At 43.4% G+C, this 20,636-nt stretch overlaps 1 protein-coding gene across 9 annotated transcripts in view; it reads left to right on the forward strand.

Annotated features, from left to right (window-relative positions):
• Positions 1–20,636, forward strand: part of LOC110504760 (lysine-specific demethylase 6A) — a 90,734-nt gene that overhangs the window by 32,000 nt on the left and 38,098 nt on the right. For 7 of the 9 annotated variants that reach the window (XR_016494860.1, XM_036975180.2, XM_036975182.2 and 4 more), the window contains 4 exons: positions 2,575–2,629; positions 3,670–3,704; positions 15,251–15,344; positions 17,356–17,482. Coding sequence is in view for 5 of the 9 variants with exons in the window: in XM_036975180.2 (XP_036831075.2) it covers positions 2,575–2,629; positions 3,670–3,704; positions 15,251–15,344; positions 17,356–17,482 (311 nt within the window). In the remaining 4 variants the exon portion in view is untranslated. The remainder of the gene's footprint in view (positions 1–2,574; positions 2,630–3,669; positions 3,705–15,250; positions 15,345–17,355; positions 17,483–20,636) is intronic. The other 2 variants (XM_090230385.1, XM_090230386.1) reach the window with 1 other exon arrangement.

The raw sequence follows: 20,636 nt of genomic DNA on the forward strand, positions 1-20,636 counted from the left end.
GGTTCTTTTCCTGGCCCCACTCTGTCAAGGCCCTCACCACCTCCTTGTAGGCTGTCTTGTCATTGTTGGTAATCAGGCCTACTAATGTTGTCTCATTTGCAAATTTGATGGTTGAGTTGGAGCAGTGCGCGGCCACACAGTCATGGGTGAACAGGGAGTACAGGAGGGGGCTGAGCACGTAACATTGTGGGTCCCCAGTGTTGAGGATCAGCCAAGTGGAGGTGTTGTTTCCTACCTTCACCACCTGGGGGCGGCCCGTCAGGAAGTCCAGGACTCCGTTGCACATGGCGGAGTTCAGACCCATGGGCCTCGAGCTTAATGATGAGCTTGGATGGTACTATGGTGTTGAAGGCTGAGCTGTAGTCAATGAACAGCATTCTGACATAGGTATTCCTCTTGTCCATGCGGGATCGGACAGTCAGCAGTGCGATGGCATCGTCTGTAGATCTATTGGGACGTTAAGCAAGTTGAAGTGGGTCTATTGTGTCAGGTAAGGTAGACGTGATATGATCCTTAACCAGCCTCTCAAATCAAAACACTGCATGATGACAGAAGTGAGTGCTACAGGGTGATAGTTCAGTTACCTTTGATTTCTTGGGTAGGAACAATGGTGGACATCTTGAAGCAAGTGGGGGACAGCAGACTGGGACAGGGAGAGATTGAGTATGTCCGTAAACACTCCAGCCAGCTGGTCTGCGCATGCTCTGAGGACTCTAGGTTTTGTGTAGGTTTTAATGGTCACCATGGGAACAACATACCCTATACACATATCCAGTCCCAATCAGGTCTACACACACAGGACTAGGGGAGTTGGGAAAATGATATGTTCTAAGGCAGGGCTTTCCAACCCTTTCCCTGGAGAGCTACCCTCCTGTATATTTTCACTCTAACCCTGTCCCCTACCCTCCTGTATATTTTCACTCTAACCCTATCCCCTACCCTCCTGTATATTTTCACTTCAACCCTGTCCCCTACCCTCCTGTATATTTTCACTCTAACCCTGTCCCCTACCCTCCTGTATATTTTCACTACAACCCTGTCCCCTACCCTCCTGTATATTTTCACTCCAACCCTGTCCTCTACCCTGCTGTATATTTTCACTCCAACCCTGTCCCCTACCCTCCTGAATATTTTCACTACAACCCTCTTCTCTACCCTCCTGTATATTTTCACTCCAACCCTGTCCCCTACCCTCCTGTATATTTTCACTCTAACCCTGTCCTCTACCCTCCTGTATATTTTCACTACAACCCTGTCCTCTACCCTGCTGTATATTTTCACTCCAACCCTGTCCCCTACCCTCCTGAATATTTTCACTACAACCCTCTTCTCTACCCTCCTGTATATTTTCACTTCAACCATGTCCTCTACCCTCCTGTATATTTTCACTCCAACCCTGTCCTCTACCCTCCTGTATATTTTCACTCTAACCCTGTCCCCTACCCTCCTGTATATTTTCACTCTAACCCTGTCCCCTACCCTCCTGTATATTTTCACTCTAACCCTATCCCCTACCCTCCTGTATATTTTCACTCTAACCCTGTCCCCTACCCTCCTGTATATTTTCACTCCAACCCTCTTCTCTACCCTCCTGTATATTTTCACTACAACCCTCTTCTCTACCCTCCTGTATATTTTCACTCCAACCCTGTCCCCTACCCTCCTGTATATTTTCACTCTAACCCTGTCCTCTACCCTCCTGTATATTTTCACTTCAACCCTGTCCCCTACCCTCCTGTATATTTTCACTCTAACCCTGTCCTCTACCCTCCTGTATATTTTCACCCCAACCCTGTCCCCTACCCTCCTGTATATTTTCACTACAACCCTGTCCCCTACCCTCCTGTATATTTTCACTCCAACCCTGTCCTCTACCCTGCTGTATATTTTCACTCCAACCCTGTCCCCTACCCTCCTGAATATTTTCACTACAACCCTCTTCTCTACCCTCCTGTATATTTTCACTTCAACCATGTCCTCTACCCTCCTGTATATTTTCACTCCAACCCTGTCCTCTACCCTGCTGTATATTTTCACTCCAACCCTGTCCCCTACCCTCCTGAATATTTTCACTACAACCCTCTTCTCTACCCTCCTGTATATTTTCACTTCAACCATGTCCTCTACCCTCCTGTATATTTTCACTCCAACCCTGTCCTCTACCCTCCTGTATATTTTCACTCTAACCCTGTCCTCTACCCTCCTGTATATTTTCACTCCAACCCAGGTGTAACTAACCTGATTCAGCTTATCAACCAGCTAATTATTAGATTTTGATGTTGGAAAAACCCCCCACAGGACTGTAGCTCTCCAGGAACAGGTTTGGAGAGGCTGGTTGTCAGGCCGCGTGCGTCCGCGGAGAGTTGGGTCTGCTGTTGAGGAGACACTGCAGCAGGGTTGTGCAGGCTAGTCACATGGTCAACCCGGTCTTTGAACGTCCTCTCTGTCCGTTGTGCTGTCATACTTTAGCTGTTGGCATGTTTTGTCTACTTCATGTGAAATGCTAACCTTTTGTCATAATGGACCAACGCTGCATAGAATCCTTCCTTAATGACATGCATTCTCTCTCTGCAGCATTTTCAGCTGGCTTTGATTGACTCCAACCCCTGCACTTTGTCCAAAGCTGAAAGTAAGAACCATTACATCCCCATTTCTCTCTTCTACACTCACACTCAAGCACACCATTCCTCTCCTGTTTGGTACCGTCACTGAAACCCCAATGAATTCCCCTTCCTGTTTTTTTCCCCAGTATGTGGAGTTATGTGCTCACTGGTTATGTGAGATGATGCATTATCCATAATGACAGTGTCAGGTTGACTTGGTCATTTGTCAGTGTTAACCCACGTAAAGGAAAGGGCACAGAACGCTGTCTGGGTATTTTTATAATTTCATTATATACTCCCGGTTGCCGTGCCATTTCCCCATGGTCTGTATGCCTGACCCTGGGGTTTTCAAGGCGACACACACACACGCTCATTCCGACCACTTGCCTGAGATTGAGTTGCCTAGGAGAACACATTAGAAGGGATCGGCAGAGAGCTGCTCGCTAGAGCTCAGACTCTGCCACACGTACATGTGAGAAATTTTATATACACACACACATTGGGGACCTAACCTCTCTCCCATCTGTTGCCACACACCATGCAGACTCCTTCCGTCTGCACCCAGGGACTCAGAAGCAGTACCACAGGGAGAGTCAGAAGCAGTACCACAGGGGGGAGTCAGAAGCAGTACCACAGGGGGGAGTCAGAAGCAGTACCACAGGGGGGAGTCAGAAGCAGTACCACAGGGGGGAGTCAGAAGCAGTACCACAGGGGGGAGTCAGAAGCAGTACCACAGGGGGGAGTCAGAAGCAGTACCACAGGGGGGAGTCAGAAGCAGTACCACAGGGGGGAGTCAGAAGCAGTACCACAGGGGGGAGTCAGAAGCAGTACCACAGGGGGGACTCAGAAGCAGTACCACAGGGGGAGGCAGAGGCAGTGCTTGGATTTATTTGCCATAGCTCTCTCTGTAAAAAACAACAACATGTTTTTCTCCATTTCATGAATTTCTACCAGCTGGAGCTTCTGTTCGGTTTCATCACTAAGGGGAAATGTGAGAGAGCACACTATGTAAGTGATTTAATCTCCAGTCCTTTGTATCAGTTTAACTCTCTCTTTCTATTTACAGTTCAGTTCCACATCGCTCATTTATATGAGATTCAGGTAAGAAATCCTTCCTTATTTCCCCTTTTTCTCTGGTGCTGGTAGTGAAGGCTGCTGAGAAGTCTGCTGTACATTTTGGTGGTGGATAGGTTGAGTTGACCTCGTCCGCCTCGAATGGGCCTGTTACTGACAACTAGAAACATTAACAACATTTATTGTCAGCTGTATCTGTATGGAATTAAAGTACCAACACATAGTCTACACACACTTATAAAATGTTAACTTTTTGTGAATGCGCTTATCGAGTCAGTCAAAAGTTTGGACCTACTCAGTCAAGGGTTTTTCTTTATTTTTTATATTTTCTATAATGTGGAATAATAGTGAAGACATCTATGAAATAACACATATGGAGTCATGTACTAACAAAAAAAGTGTTAAACAAATCTAAGTAGATTTTTGATTCTTCAAAGTAGCCACCCTTTGCCGTGATGACAGCTTTGCACACTCCTGGCATTCTCTCAACCAGCTTCACGAGGAATGCTTTTCCAACAGTATTGAAGGAGTTCCTACATATGCTGGCTTGTTGGCTGCTTTTCCTTCACGGTCCAACTTATCCCAAACCATCTCAGTTGGGTTGAGGTCGGGTGATTGTGGAGGCCAGGTCATCTGATGCAGCACTCCATCACTCTCCTTCTTGGTCAAATAGCCCTTACACAGCCTGGAGGTGTGTTGGGTCATTGTCCTGTTGAAAAACAAATTATAGTCCCACTAAGCGCAAACCATATGGGATGGCGTATCGCTGCAGAATGCTGTGGTAGCCATGTTGGTTAAGGGTGCCTTGAATTCTAAATAAATCACAGACGGTGTCACCAGCGAAGAATCCCCACACCATCACACCTCCTCCTCCATGCTTCATGGTGGGAACCACACATGTGGATATCATCCGTTCACCTTCTCTGCGTTTCATAAAGGCACAGCGGTTGGAACCAAAAATCTCAAATTTGGCTCATCAGACCAAAGGACAGATCTCCACCGGTCTAATGTCCATTGCTCATGTTTCTTGGCCCAAGCAAGTCTCTTCTTATTGGTGTCCTTTAGAAGTGGTTTCTTTGCAGCAATTTGACCTATAAAAGGCCTGATTCACACAGTCTCCTCTGAATAGTTGTTGAGATGTCTGTTACTTGAACTCTGATTTCTGGATTGACTGACCTTCATGTCTTAAGGTAATGATGGACTGTCGTTTCTCTTTGCTTATTAGAGCTGTTCTTGCCATAATATAGATTTGGTATTTTACCAAATAGGGCTATCGTCTGTATACCACCCCTACCTTGTCACAGCACAACTGATTAGCTCATGCATTAAGAAGGAAAGATATTCCATAAATTAACTGAAATGCATTCCAGGTGACTACCTCATGAATCTGGTTGAGAGAATGTCGTCCCCCCCCCCCCCCCCCCCCCAAAGTAAGGTGCAAAAACCCGCAGACACTTGGCTCTCCAAGGAATGACTTTGACGTGTTCGATTTTGGTGAAAAACAAAACTGACCTTAGATCAGTGTCCAGTGACAACGTGAACCAGGAGAACTCTACAGCTCCAGTCGCAGTGCTCTTCTAACCTGCTATAGTCTGCCTCAACCCCCCCCCCCACTCACTCCTCATCCAATCAGCTCTTCTCTGCCATGCCTAGAGCTGTGGTGATGCCAGGGAAACAACAAATAGTTTCAAATGTCCATGGATAATGAGGTGTTTTAGGGGCGAACATGGTTATTTGCTGGATAGTAGACATGTTCAGTTGGTAAGACAGCTACTGCTTGGTAACACCTTGCTGTTGGTCCCTGAAACACACTGTGGCGACATCAAGCCAGAGGACGGCTACCTGCCCTGCTGCTTTTAGGCGTTCGCGGTGTGTCCAAAGCTTTAGAATGAGTTGAATTTCAGATGTACAGTCAGTAGGACTAGTTTTAATCAGCCTTGTGGCTGTTGTCCCTCTGCAGCAGACATGGTGAACAATATGTTTGGAATTTCGAATCGCAATACATATAAACTCAGCCAAAAAAAGAAAGTCCCTTTTTCAGGACCCTGTCTTTCAAATATAATTTGTAAAAATCCCAAAAACTTCACAGATTTTCATTGTAAAGGGTTTAAACACTTTCCCATGCTTGTTCAATAAAACCATAAACAATTAATGAACCCGTGGAACGGTCGTTAAGACAAGAACAGCTTATAGACGGTAGGCAATTAAGGTCACAGTTATGAAAACTTAGGACACTAAAGAGGCCTTTCTACTGACTCTGGAAAAACACCAAAAGAAAAATGCCCAGGGTCCCTGCTCGTCTGTGTGAACGTGCCTTAGGCATGCTGCAAGGAGGCATGAGTACTGCAGATGTGGCCAGGACAATAAATTGCCATGCCTGTTATGGCTGCGGTCCCTGTACAGGGACCAAAATCAGCGGAAATTTCAGTAGTTTCAGTAGTACTCGATAAAACTTCATTAAAACTTTCATTAAAACACACATGCAGGGTACTCAATTAAAGCTACACTCGTTGTGAATCTAGCCAACATGTCAGATTTGTAAAATGCTTTTCGGCGAAAGCATGAGAAGCTATTATCTGATAGCATGCACCCCCCCGAAATACCTGAACGAGACGCAAACAAAAGAATTAGGGTAGCCGGCGCTACACAAAACACAGAAATAAAATATAAAACATTCATTACCTTTGACGAGCTTCTTTGTTGGCACTCCTATATGTCCCATAAACATCACTATTGGGTCTTTTTCCCGATTTAAATCCGTCAAAGTTTATTCAAAATGTCCATTTATGAAGCCCGTCTGATCCAGGAAAAAGCACCTTTACAAAACGCAACGTCATTGTTTAAAATTACAAAAAGTTGCCTATAAACTTTTACAAAACACTTCAAACTACTTTTGTAAACCAACTTTAGGTATTAATAAACGTTAATAATCGATAAAATTGATCACGGGGCGATCTGTATTCGATAGCAGCAAGCCTTGAAATCATCGTCCATATTTTCCTTTCATGACTTCCTTCGGTGGACCCCAAGACAGGAAGTGCCTATTCGTCATCACACCAAGGATAAACTACCAATAAAATGCCAGTACTGGCGACATCGTTTGGAAGCTGTAGGCATTGTAAATGGGTCTCTATCTATTTTCCCTTGCCATAGACAATACATAGACTGGTAGATGGATATTTTTTGTTTTTTGTGAACAGTTTTCCTCTGGATTTTTACTCCTAAACACGTTCTGTTAGACATGATTTAACCAGTTTTAGAGACTTCAGAGTGTTTTCTATCCACACATACTAATCATATGCATATACTATATTCCTGCCATCAGTAGCAGGACGCTGAAATTTTGCGCGATTTTAAACAAAAAGCTGCGAAAATTCGCAGCATCCTAAACAGGTTTTTTAATGAACATGTACCCGTGGAACGGTCGTTAAGACAAGAACAGCTTATAGACGGTAGGCAATTAAGGTCACAGTTATGAAAACTTAGGACACTAAAGAGGCCTTTCTACTGACGCTGGGAAAACACCACAAGAAAAATGCCCAGGGTCCCTGCTCATCTGTGTGAACGTGCCTTAGGCATGCTGCAAGGAGGCATGAGGAATGCAGATGTGGCCAGGACAACAAATTGCAATGCTCGTACTGTGAGATGCCTAAGACAGCGCTACAGGGAGACAGGGCGGACAGCACTGAAGGTGGGATAATACACACACTTTTTCCCACAATCACATGGAGTAGCTAGCCAAATAGAAAAAGTAGCCAGCCAGGTCCCCCGACCAAGCTGTATTTTGGTGGCCTCTGGTGCATTCTAATGCTAGATTGTATTTTCAACCAGCAACTATCAGGAAATAACACTGCATTTTAAATAATGTCACACTTTTACAGTGTTAGTTTCATTAACTGTTGTACATTATGATATAAAACCCCAGACAAACATTATTTCTACTGCTGACTTCCACAGGCTTCACGCTTCCTTTTTAAGAGGCACTTTCTCAGCTTTCTGCAATACAGGTATGAAGCAGGTGTTCCCTTTAAAAACAATTCAATCTATATCAAATTTTCAAATCAAAATCCAATCACATTTTTTGTCACATGCTTTGTAAACAACGGTGAAATGCTTACGAGCACTTCCCAACAAAGAAACATACATTATAGAAACATTTGAACACAAGAAATAAATAGAAAAATTATAACAAGAATTAAATAAATAATGAGTAATGATAACTTGGCTATATACACGGGGTATCAAGTCGATGTGCAGGTGTACAAGGTAATTGAGGTACATAGACAGTGCCTTCAGAAAGTATTCTCTCCCCTTGACTCTGTCTGTTACAACAAAAGTGTCCTTGGGTTTTTGCTCCTCCCTTGTTCTTGATTGATGAAATGAGGTCACTAATTAGTAAGGTACTCCTCTCACCTAGTTGTCTGTCTTAATTGAAAGGAAAAAAACTAAAACCCGCAGACACTAGACCCTCCATGGAATGAGTTTGACATCTCTGTGTTTCACAGCCTGAATTTAAAATATATTCAATTGATGTTGCGGTAGAGGTTGTTGTCCTGACACCACACTGCCAGGTCTCTGACTTCCCTGTATGCTCCCTCATCGTCCTCAGACCTACTACCGTTGTGTCGTCTCCAAACTTAATGACGGTGTTGGAGTCGTGCGCGCCCATGCATTTGTGGGTGTACAGGAGGGGACTAAGCACGCACCCCTGAGGGGCCCCCTTGTTAAGAGTCAGCGTGGAGGATGTGTTGTTGCCTACCGTCACCAACCTGGGGGGAGGGGGCTTTAGGAAGTTCAGGATTCAGTTGCAGAGAGAGGTGTTCCCCCCCCCCCCCCCAGGGTCCTTAGCTTAGTAATGAGCTTGGAGGGCACAATGGAGTTGATCACTGAGCTGCAGCCAATGAACAGCATTCTCACATAGGTGTTCCTTTCGTCCAGTTGAGAAAGAGTATAGAAAGGGTATTGTTGGGGCAGTAAGCAAGTTGTTGTGTGTCTGGGATGATGGTGTAGTAGATGTGAGCCATTATCAGCCTTTCAAAGCATGTCATGGCTACAGATGTGAGCGCTACAGGGCGATAGTCATTTCGACAGGTTACCTTGGCATTCTTGAAGACAGGGACTATGGTGGTGTGCTTAAAATATGTAGATATATCAGACTGGGTCAGGGAGAGGTAGAAAATGTAATTGTAGATACTTGCCAGCTGGTCAGCGAATGCTCCGAGTACGAGTCCTGGTAACCCCTGCGGCCTTGTGAATGTTAAACTGTTTAAAGGTCTTCGGCTACAGAGCGTTTGATCACACAGTCATCCGGAACAGCTGGTGCATAGTTCAATGTTGCTTGCCTAGAAGCGCACATAGAAGGTATTTAGCTCGTCTTGTAGGCTCGCATCACCGGACAACTTGTGGCTGTGTTTCCCTTTGTAATCCATGATAGTTTGCAAGCCCTGCCACATCAGTGTCCCGCTTATTGAAAGCAGCAGCTCTAGCCTTTAGGACTTCCGAGTGCCACAGCGGTTTAAGGCACTGCATCTCAATGCAAGGTGTGTCACTACAGTCCCTGGTTTGAATCTAGGCTGTATCACATCCGGCCGTGATTGGGAGTCCCATAGGGCGGCACACAATTGGCCCAGCGTCGTCCGGGGTAGACCGTCACTGTAAATAAGAATTTGTTCTTAACTGACTTGCCTAGTTAAATAAAGGTTACTATATATATATATATCTATATCATATATATATATATATATATATATATATATCAAAAATCAAACATTATGTTTAGCTCAGTGTGGATGTTGCCTGTAATCACTGTGGGGACAACGTCATTAATGCACTTATTAACCTCTAGCGTCGAGCAATCCCGTATCCGGGTGCGTAATCATAGCCTCAAGCTCATTATCATAACGTTTCCTATTCATGAAAATCGCAAATGAAATGAAATAAATATATTGAAACACAAGCTTAGCCTTTTGTTAACAACACTGTCATCTCAGATGTTCAAAATATGCTTTAACCTGTTAGATCTCTAGGGGCGCTATTTCATTTTTGGATAAAAAACGTTCCCGTTTTAAGCGCGATATTTTGTCACAAAAAGATGCTCGACTATGCATATTCTTGACAGTTTTGGAAAGAAAACACTCTGAAGTTTCAGAATCTGCAAAGATTTTGTCTGTAAGTGCCCCAGAACTCATTCTACAGGCGAAACCAAGATGATGCATCAACCAGGAATTAGCAGAATTTCTGAAGCTCTGTTTTCCATTGTCTCCTTATATGGCTGTGATTGCGCAAGGAATGAGCCTACACTTTCTGTCGTTCGCCCAAGGTCTTAGCAGCATTGTGACGTATTTGTAGGCATATCATTGGAAGATTGACCATAAGAGACTACATTTTCCAAGTGTCCGCCTGGTGTCCTGCGTGGAATTCGGTGCGCAATTGCCAGCTGCTCGTACTTTTCCATTTGATATAGGGGAGAAACCATGTGTCCAAGAACGATGTATCAATGAAGAGATATGTGAAAAACACCTTGATGATTGATTCTAAACAACGTTTGCCATGTTTTCAGTCGATATTATGGAGTTAATTTGGAAAAAAGTTCGCGTTTTGAGGACTGAATTTTCAGATTTTTTTTGGTAGCCAAATGTGATGTATAAAACGGAGCTATTTCTAATACACAAAGAATCTTTTTGGAAAAACTGAGCATCTGCTATCTAACTGAGAGTATCCTCATTGAAAACATCAGAAGTTCTTCAAAGGTAAATGATTTTATTTGAAGGCTTTTATGTTTTTGTTGACATGTTGCGTGCTGGATGCTACGCTAATGCTAACGCTAAATGCTAACGCTAAATGCTAACGCTAGCTAGCTACTTTTACACAAATGATTGTTTTCCTATGGTTGAGAAGCATATTTTGAAAATCTGAGATGACAGTGTTGTTTACAAAAGGCTAAGCTTGAGAGATGGCATATTTATTTCATTTCATTTGCGATTTTCATGAATAGTTAACGTTGTGTTATGCTAATGAGCTTGCTGATAGATTTAGACAATCCTGGATACAGGGGTTTTTTCATAGCTAAACGTGACGCAGAAAACGGAGCGATTTGTCCTAAACAAATAATCTTGCAGGAAAAACTGAACATTTGCTATCTGAGAGTCTCCTCATTGAAAACATCTGAAGTTCTTCAAAGGTAAATGATTTTATTTGAATGCTTTTCTGTTTTTTTGTGTAAATGTTGCCAGCTGAATGCTAATGCTAAATGCTACGTTAGCCATCAATACTGTTACACAAATGCTTGTTTTGCAATGGTTGAGAAGCATATTTTGAAAATCTGAGATGACAGTGTTGTTAACAAAAGGCTAAGCTTGAGAGCCAGCATATTTATTTCATTTCATTTGCGATTTTCATGAATAGTTAACGTTGCGTTATGGTAATGAGCTTGAGTCTGTATTCACGATCCCGGATCCGGGATGAGGAGATCAGAAAGGTTAACCAAAGCTACACAAGCATTTGTGTAAGAGTATTGATAGCCTAGCATAGCATTAAGCCTAGCATTCAGCAGGCAACATTTTCACAAAAACAAGAAAAGCATTCAAATAAAATCATTTACCTTTGAAGAACTTCGGATGTTTTCAATGACGAGACTCTGTTAGATAGCAAATGTTAATTTGCTCATGTTCATTCCAAAAAGATTATTTGTGTAAGAGAAATAGCTCCGTTTTGTTCATCACGTTTGGCTAGGGAAAAAAAACGAAAATGCAGTCACTTACAACGCCAAACTTTTTTCCAAATTAGCTCCATAATATTGATAGAAACATGGCAAACGTGGTTTAGAATCAATCCTCAAGGTGTTTTTCACAATTCTATTCGATGAAAAATCATTCCTGGCAGTCGGTTTCTCATCAAAGTCAAACGGAAAAATACTGCAGCTGGAGATTACGCAATAAACGGAGGACACCAAGCGACCACCTGGTAAATGTAGTTAAATCTTCCAATGATATGCCTACAGACACCTTGGGGAAAACGTGGAAAAGGTAAGCTGACTCCTAGGTCCTCCACAGCCATATAAGGAGTCATTGCCATGAGGCGGTTTCAAAAAATGCGGCACTTCCTGATTGTATTTTTATCTGGGTTTTTTCTGTAACATCAGTTCTGTGGCACTCAATGGCAGACAATATCTTTGCAGTTTTGGAAACGTCAGAGTGTTTTCTTTCCAAAGCTGTCAATTATATGCATAGTCGAGCATCTTTTCGTGCCAAAATATCTTGTTTTTAAAACGGGAACGTTTTTCATCCAAAAATTAAAAGAGCGCCCCCTATATCGAAGAAGTTAATGAAGCCGGTGACTGATGTGATAAACTCCTCAATGCCATCGAATCAATCCCGGAACATATTTCAGTCTGCTTCTTCCTGTTTGAGTTTTTGCTTGTAAGCAGGAATCAGGAGGATAGAGTTATGGTCAGATTTGCCAAATGGAGGGTGAAGGAGAGCTTTCAATGCGTCTGATTGATTGTGCCAGTAAAGGTGATCTAGAGTTTTTTTCGCATCTAGTTGGACAGGTGACATGTTGGTAGAAATTGGGTAAAGCGGATTTCAGTTTTCCTGCATTAAAGTCACCGTCCACTAGGGGCGCCTCTGGGTGAGCATTTTCTTGTTTTCTTATGGCCCTATACATCTCATTGAGTGTCGCATTAGTGCCAGCATCAGTTTTTGGTGGTAAACCAGCTACAAACAATATAGATAAACTCTCTTTCTAGATAGTGAGGTCTACAGCTTATCATGAGGTATTCTACCTCAGGCGAGCAGAACCTCGATACTTCCTCAATATTATAGATGGTGCACCAGCTGTTGTTAACAAAGAGACACACTGACTCTGAGCTTCCCCGATTCAGCCGTTCTGTTCTGCTGATGTATAGAAAACCAGCTAGATTTTTATTTAACTTGTCCTTGTTCAGCCACGACCCAGCGAAACCTAGGATATTACAGCTCTTCAGATCACGTTGATAGGATGGATTCGAATGGAGCTGATCCAGTTTACTCTCCAGTGATTGCCTGTTTGCTAATAGAACTGTAGAGGCGTTTTATCCACGCTCCGACATTGTCTCGTTAGTTATCCCGCTCGGGGTCTCTGTAGCGACGTCTTCTCCTTTGAGTGTCAGTGTTTTGTGCCTGGTCTGCGATAATCAATGTCCTTCTCCTCCAACTCATTGAAGTAAAAGTTATTGTCCAAATGGAGGTTAGTGATAACTGTTCTGATGTCCAGAAGCTCTTTTCAGTCATAGGATGGCAGAAACATTATGTAAAAAAAATAGTTACTATCAGCGCCGAAAATACACAAAATGGTTCAATTGGTCAGGACAAAAGAAAAGATATTAAAACTCCAAAGATGGACAGTAGGCCAGGCTACAACCTTTGACAGAGCAGATTGGTGGACCCCACAAAAATGGCTTCTATTCCCTCCTGCGCCATTATCCCATATTGGACCACAGTGAGCCTCTCTCCACTAGCCTGCCTATTGTTCTAGCAGTGAGGAGAATCCACCATATTTATTGAATGTTTTCATAATTTATCTGCAGATAATTGCCAAAAAGCCTACCAGTATGCAAATTAGGGAGCCAAATGAACAGCTCTCTTACCGAGACAATACGGTAGGCTACTGACAAGTCACTCACTTCAATGTCACTTTCTGGCAAGTCCAGATGGACTTCATATCGAGAAATGCAAACAAGATCTTTAGAGTACTTGTCTGGATGCGATACCATGGACATATAACTAGGTTGTATGATTTATGGTATTCAGTCAGTCCGACAACTTTTAGAAACAAGTCAAGCTTGCTGTTTAAAAATCAGAGCACAGTAAATAGTATGGGTTTGCCCACATGGCCTTACTCTTATCCATAAATTGACAGTTGATAATGGGATGGAATAATACTTGTGAATGAAAACAACAAAAGTTTTTTAATATGCTTAAGTAGATGTTGGCAAAATAACTACGTGCCCATTTCAACAGCTGCAGATTTTAGGCAGGGTGCGGGTGCGTGTGTCCTCCAACTTGCAGTCCTTCTCTTTACAGACGGCCACATGACTGATTGACATGAGAAAGATGTGTGCTGGCACCCGAAGATGTATTAGTTTCAGATGATTCTTACAAAAAAAAAGAATAACATCATAGTCGTATACAGTAAATTGCCAGTTTTGTCCGACTATTTGGCATACCATTAGTAAATAACCTTTACACCACCGCGTGGCATTCGGAAAGTATTCAGATCCCTCAACTTTTTTGTTTACAGCCTTATTCTAAAATGGATGAAATAGTTTGATTTCCCTCCTCAATCTGCACAAAATAACTCATGGCAAATCAAAAACAGGTTTTTAGACATTCTTGATGTCTATTCTTTTTTTTATTTATTATTTTTTAAACTAAATCACATTTACATAAGTATTCAGACCCTTTACTCAGTACTTTGTTGAAGCACCTTTGGCATCGATTACAGCCTGGAGTTTTCTTGGGTATGACGCTACAAGCTTGGCACACCTGAATTTGAGGAGTTTCTCCCATTCCTCTCTGCAGATCCTGTCAAGCTGTCAGGTTGGATGGGTAGAATCGCTACACAGCTATTTTCAGGTCTCCAGAGATGTTAGATCGGGTTCAAGTCCGGCCTATGGCTATTGTGTACCCTACTCAGGGGGTGTGGTCAAGTTAAACCCTGCCTCACTGTGTATCAATGCTACAGTAGGTATCTTTCTAGCGTTCTTTTTACAGACTATCAACCATAGCTAGCATATCTTATGTTCACTATTAAAGGTTTACTTTTGTAAATTACTTTTTCTAAAATAAGCTCAGCAAGTAGATTGATGGGGACTTGATTTTGCTCTGAACAGCTGACGTGTGCTGTGTGAAGGGTTATAAACTCATGTACTGCTCCAGAAGTTGTGACTAGCGACAGCGTGGTGGCGCTTGGATGAACGGCCAGTCATATTGCTAAAATTCAAATGGCATGACATTTTACACGTGTAGTCTTCGATGTTTCTTCAATGTTTTTAATGATTAGACTGTGACAGAGCAGGTAAATGTTCAACTGGAATGCAAAAACACTTTTGCACTCGGCGGTCCCATTCTGTGGGCTTGTATGGTCTACCAGTTAGTGGCTGAGCCGTTGTTGCTCCTAGACGTTCCCACTTCACAATAACAGTACTTACAGTTGACCGGGGCAGCTCTAGCAGGGCAGAAATTTGACGAACTGACTTGTTGGAAAGGTGGTATCCTATGTTGCTCCATTGAAAGTCACTGAGCTCTTGGGTAAGGCTATTCTACTGCCACTGTTTGTCTATGGAGATGGCATGGCCGTGTGCTCGATTTCATAAACCTGTCAGCAACGGGTGTGGCTGAAATAGCCGAATCCACTCATTTGAAGGGGTGTCCACATACTTTTAGCCTGTAGTGTATCTGGGGGTGGTCTGAGGTGTCCAAACTTCTGTGTCTGACCAGTGAGACCATACAACACACTGACTCTTTGATCTGGCTTAAACATCCTTCCTCTCTCTCTTTTCCTCCCCCTCTCTCTCCCCCACTGTCATTCTGCAGAAGAAATTCAGAGCAGCAAAAGAAGCGTATGAGAATTTACTCCAGACAGAGAATCTTCCTGCGCAGGTGAAGGCTGCTACACTGCAGCAACTAGGTAAGTCCTCTTTCCTCTCTCCTATGTACTACGGCATCGAAGACGATGCATTTGGGCCCACTTGTTACAAGCAATATGTCACTTGTCCTTTTGATAACATGAACCTATATTTTTCTTTTGAGTCTTGTTGAATATGTATCCTAGTTTGTTCTTGAAGGTTCTATTTAAAAAGTGCAGTCTTTTACATGTTATGTACAAAGTGTTTAACTTTCTAGAGCAGTGTCTGTAGGACGAGTGTGTGGTGTTTTTAGTCGTCAAGTTACTTTACCACATTTATGCCTCTCTAGTACTTTGTATTTTATTTTTATAAACAATACAAAACATACAAACATTACTGCATCACACCTGCCCATCTCCACTAGCCCCATCTCCACTAGCCCCATCTCCACTAGCCCCATCTCCACTAGCCCCATCTCCACTAGCCCCATCTCCACTAGCCCCATCTCCACTAGCCCCATCTCCACTAGCCCCATCTCCACTAGCCCCATCTCCACTAGCCCCATCTCCACTAGCCCCATCTCCACTAGCCCCATCTCCACTAGCCCCATCTCCACTAGCCCCATCTCCACTAGCCCCATCTCCACTAGCCCCATCTCCACTAGCCCCATCTCCACTAGCCCCATCTCCACTAGCCCCATCTCCACTAGCCCCTTCTCCAGCACCCTAATACATTTCTTCCACATGTCCTCAAACCGCACCATTTGTTGCTGAAGGTACTACTATGTACCAGGTGTATAAGGCTGATGACACAGGATTGCATTGTGGGAGAAGTTGTGCTCCTTGTTGTTTACCATATTCCCAACTGGACAGTATTCCCAGATCCCCACCTCTTCCCTGCTCCCATCACACGTTTCCCAAGTCTCTCCCAAACCTCCAGTCTCTCTCTGCCCTGGCCGGACTCATGCAACTGCTCATTATGGAGGTGTTAGTGTCTGTACCCCAACCCCCACGCTATACACACATACCTTCCCCGACGTAGTCCTCTCTGAACACAGACAGCTCTTGTCTTGTTTCTTGCCGTCTTCCCCCAGTTTGGGATGTTCCCTCGGGTCTCTTTTTCTGCCCTGCCAGCCACCTTACTAGGGAACACAAGCGTTTCGCTACACCAGCAATAACATCTGATAAATATGTGTGTGACCGATAAAATGTTATTTGGTGGTGGCCTTCCAGCAAGGCTCGCCACAGCTGTTGTGTGGAGCGATGGGGAGATGTGTTTGTGTCTGTGTGTGTGCCCATCCTCCGGGAGGTGTGTGTAGAGAGAGAGAGCGAGAGAGGTGGGAGCGACCCCAGGGGTGAGTTGTTTAGACCTTTGAAGACACGGCTGATGTGTGTATGGACGACGAATCCCCCGCTCTCCTTCCCTCCCTCCCTCTTTCTCCTCCCTCTTCTTCAGAAAGCTCTAGATAGATGAGCCTTTTGGTCCTTTTTATGAGACTGGTGCTTTTACACACCAGGCAGACAGCAGTGTTCCCCTCTGTGACTGACAGTCTAGTGTAGTTTTAATATGTTGTGTATATTAGTGTAGTACTAGACCTGGTAATGGACTAGCAGAAGTACCTGCAGGATCAGTTGTGTTGACTTACTATTAGAGACAGTAAAGTGTAGTGGTTCTGTTGACCAGCTAGCAGAAGGCTAGCCCTGGACCCAGACTAGCAGTGGTTCTGTTGACCAGCTAGCAGAAGGCTAGCCCTGGACCCAGACTAGCAGTGGTTCTGTTGACCAGCTAGCAGAAGGCTAGCCCTGGACCCAGACTAGCAGTGGTTCTGTTGACCAGCTAGCAGAAGGCTAGCCCTGGACCCAGACTAGCAGTGGTTCTGTTGACCAGCTAGCAGAAGGCTAGCCCTGGACCCAGACTAGCAGTGGTTCTGTTGACCAGCTAGCAGAAGGCTAGCCCGGGACCCAGACGAGCAGTGGTTCTGTTGACCAGCTAGCAGAGGGCTAGCCCTGGACCCAGACGAGCAGTGGTGGTTGTTGGATCCTTCACCCTGCTAACTCCCCTGGTCTCCTCCAGGCTGGATGCATCACACAGTGGAGCTGTTAGGGGACCCAGGCTCCAAGGACAGCTATGCCATCCAGTGTCTGCAGAAGTCACTAGAAGCAGACCCCAACTCTGGACAGTCCTGGTACTTCCTCGGCAGGTAAAAGCATTTTATTTCATAGTGAATTCCTGCGGGCTCTTGTTTTCCTTTTAGCACGTGTGTAAAAAACGTTAAACCTCTGTGTGTTGAATAAGACTCTGCCCTGAAGGTCTTTTCTCTCTGCAGCTCCTGTCTCAGCTGTTTCTCTACATTCTATAGGCCTAGAAACTGGAGCTGTTTCAGAGCTGCTCCTCCGATCACGCTGATTATTATTGATCCAAGTCTGTACTCTCTGGGAAGACGGCGTGTTACACAGAGACCTATTGATTACTAGCTCTGTAAATCTGAGCTATTAATTAGATGGAATTGTTCCTTTCTGTTATTCCATACGCTTTTATATAGTGCTTACTTATTGAAACCACTTGTTTTAGTATAGATCATTAGACCACAGTTGACCTGGTTTGGGAGACAGTGTTGCAGTGGATAGATGGCCTCCTGTCTGTGAATCCTGTAGTACAACTAAGGGCTGCAGCAGTATGTCGTTGTGTTAACGGCTCTGAGAGAAGTTAATGGCTAGCAAGTATGGTTTGGTAGGTTACTTTATCAATGTAATAAGTTAGTTACTAGTTACCTGTCCAAAATTGTAATCGGTAACTAACCTTTTGGATTACCCAAACGCAGTCATGTAATCTGATTACATTCAGTTACTTTTAGATTAATTTCCCCTTAAGAGGCATTAGAAGAAGACAAAATGTATGTTTACCAATTGAATGACATCTATTGCAGGATAAATCAGGGTTAAAGTTCACATGGCTGGCCATATATGGATGTTATATTTTCATTCATGGGTTGGTTATGTAGGCCTCTTCTAACCCATCGCTGTCTACTACATATAACGATACGATTCAATTATATCTTTACATTAAAAACCAAAGTCTATCAGAATGCCAGTCATTCCAATAAATGTTATACCCCTAGATCTTCAAGAATAGGACTTGGAAATATGGAAGTATAGATTAGTTAGAAGTTTTACCTGAGAATGACCCCAAAACTAAGGATTTATTAGCCAGCCCTACTCTGTTGTTTATGATTTTGTTGTCATGGAGGACTGATTGGGCTCATTGGTTCGAGTTGATAAATAAATGCTGCGCTCATGGAATGGCATGCTTTGAGCACTACTGAAAAGTGCTATTTACATGTGAAAAAATGTATGCCATATGCTGCATTTGCTATAGGCCTGTTTACCTTTTCGTTGGGGACGCTGATATCTTGATAATATGCGGCTGTTTAAAGGGCAAGTCAACAAATCTGTTTTGGTAAAACGCTGAGGGATGGGCCTGGAGAAATGTGACCACTCGGATTAATAGACAGAGCTATTAATGCAAGGACTGACCATCCATGATATGAAGATTATTGTTTTAACCATGTTATGAGGCTATACGGCATTTATTTACACTACCGGTCCAAAGTTTTAGAACACCTACTCATTCAAGGGTTTTTCTTGATTTTATACTATTTTCTACATTGTAGAATAATAGTTAAGACATCAAAACTATGAAATAACTCATGGAATCGTGTGTTAAATAGGGGTAAGTGTTAAACAAATCAAAATATATTTTATATTTGAGATTCTTCAAATAGCCAAATTTGCCTTCACGACAGCTTTGCACACTCTTGGCATTCTCTCAACCAGCTTCTCCTGGAATGCTTTTCCAACAGTCTTGAAGGAGTTCCCACATATGCTGAGCACTTGTTGTCTGCTTTTCCTACACTCTGCGGTCCAACTCACCCCAAACCATGTTATATTTGTGGTTCTGATGGAGTTTGACAGTTGAAGCAAGCTTATGAAGCGCTTGTAGGTTATATTATTCAAGAATCAGTGGGTATATACCCAGTGCCTGCAGCAGGGTTGCACATTTTGGGGAGTATTTAGGGGTGGAAACTTTCCATGGGAATTAACGGGAATATATGGGAATTAACGGAAATAGATGCAAATTAATATTAATACCATTTAAATGTAGATGTTTTTTGCATTGGATATATTTACCATATCATATGGAGACAAAGACATAAACCTTTTACCTTATCATAAGTAGACATACTTGCAAATGATTCAATCCTTCCTGTAGCAATAAATAAAAAAACAGTTTAGTTACGATTTTAACTTTAATTAAATGAGTTGACTCTTCACATGGGATGATTTCACTGAACAACAAAAGAGAATATTGAATGATCCCCAATGATCCAGGAGTTTCAGGCTGCTTACCACTCTCTCCCAAAATACATAATCCAGGAGGATCCTCTCGATGGGGCTGTCCATATCGGCAGACTGTGATATGGCCATTTCTCGGAGAGACTCCTTCCCCTCCAGGAGACTGTCAAACATGATGACAACACCACCCCCAACGGGTGTTGCTGGGCAGCTTCAATGTGGTGCTCTTATTCTTCTCACTTTGCTTGGTGAGGTAGATTGCTGCTATAACTTGATTATCCTTCACATACCTAACCAACTCCTTGGCTGTTTTGTAGAGTGTATCCATTGTTTTCAGTGCCATGATGTCCTTGAGGAGCAGATTCAATGCATGAGCAGCACAGCCAATGGGTGTGATGTGAGGGTAGGACTCCTCCACTTTAGACCAAGCAGCCTTCATGTTCGCAGCATTGTCTGTCACCAGTGCAAATACCTTCTGCGGTCCAAGGTCATTGATGACTGCTTTCAGCTCATCTGCAATGTAGAGACGGGTGTGTCTGTCTCTTGTGTCTGTGCTCTTGTAGAATACTGGTTGAGGGGTGGATATGATGTAGTTCATTCTTCCTTGCCCACGAACATTCAACGACCCATCAGAGATGATTGCAATAGTCTGCTTTCTCTATGATTTGCTTGACCTTCACTTGAACTATGTTGAACTGCATCCAGCAAATAAGTAGATAAAGCATGTCTGGTTGGAGGGGTGTATGCTGGGCAAAGAACATTCAGAAATCTCTTCCAATACACATTGCCTGTGAGCATCAGAGGTGAACGAGTTGCATACACAGCTCGAGCAAGATATTCATCAGCATTTCTCTGTTTCTCCATTGTGTCAAAAACCTTCTGATTCCAGGAGGACCATGAGCTGTTGCTATCGATAAGGTGTCTGATTCATCATTTTCACCTCGAATAGAAGTAGAGGGACTTTTGTCACAGGTTGCTTGTTGTGAGCGCCGAGGGAACTTC

This window comes from Oncorhynchus mykiss, chromosome 3 (genome assembly GCF_057628025.1).
Source record: "Oncorhynchus mykiss isolate SJ-2025 chromosome 3, ASM5762802v1, whole genome shotgun sequence".
Lineage (NCBI taxonomy): Eukaryota > Metazoa > Chordata > Actinopteri > Salmoniformes > Salmonidae > Oncorhynchus > Oncorhynchus mykiss.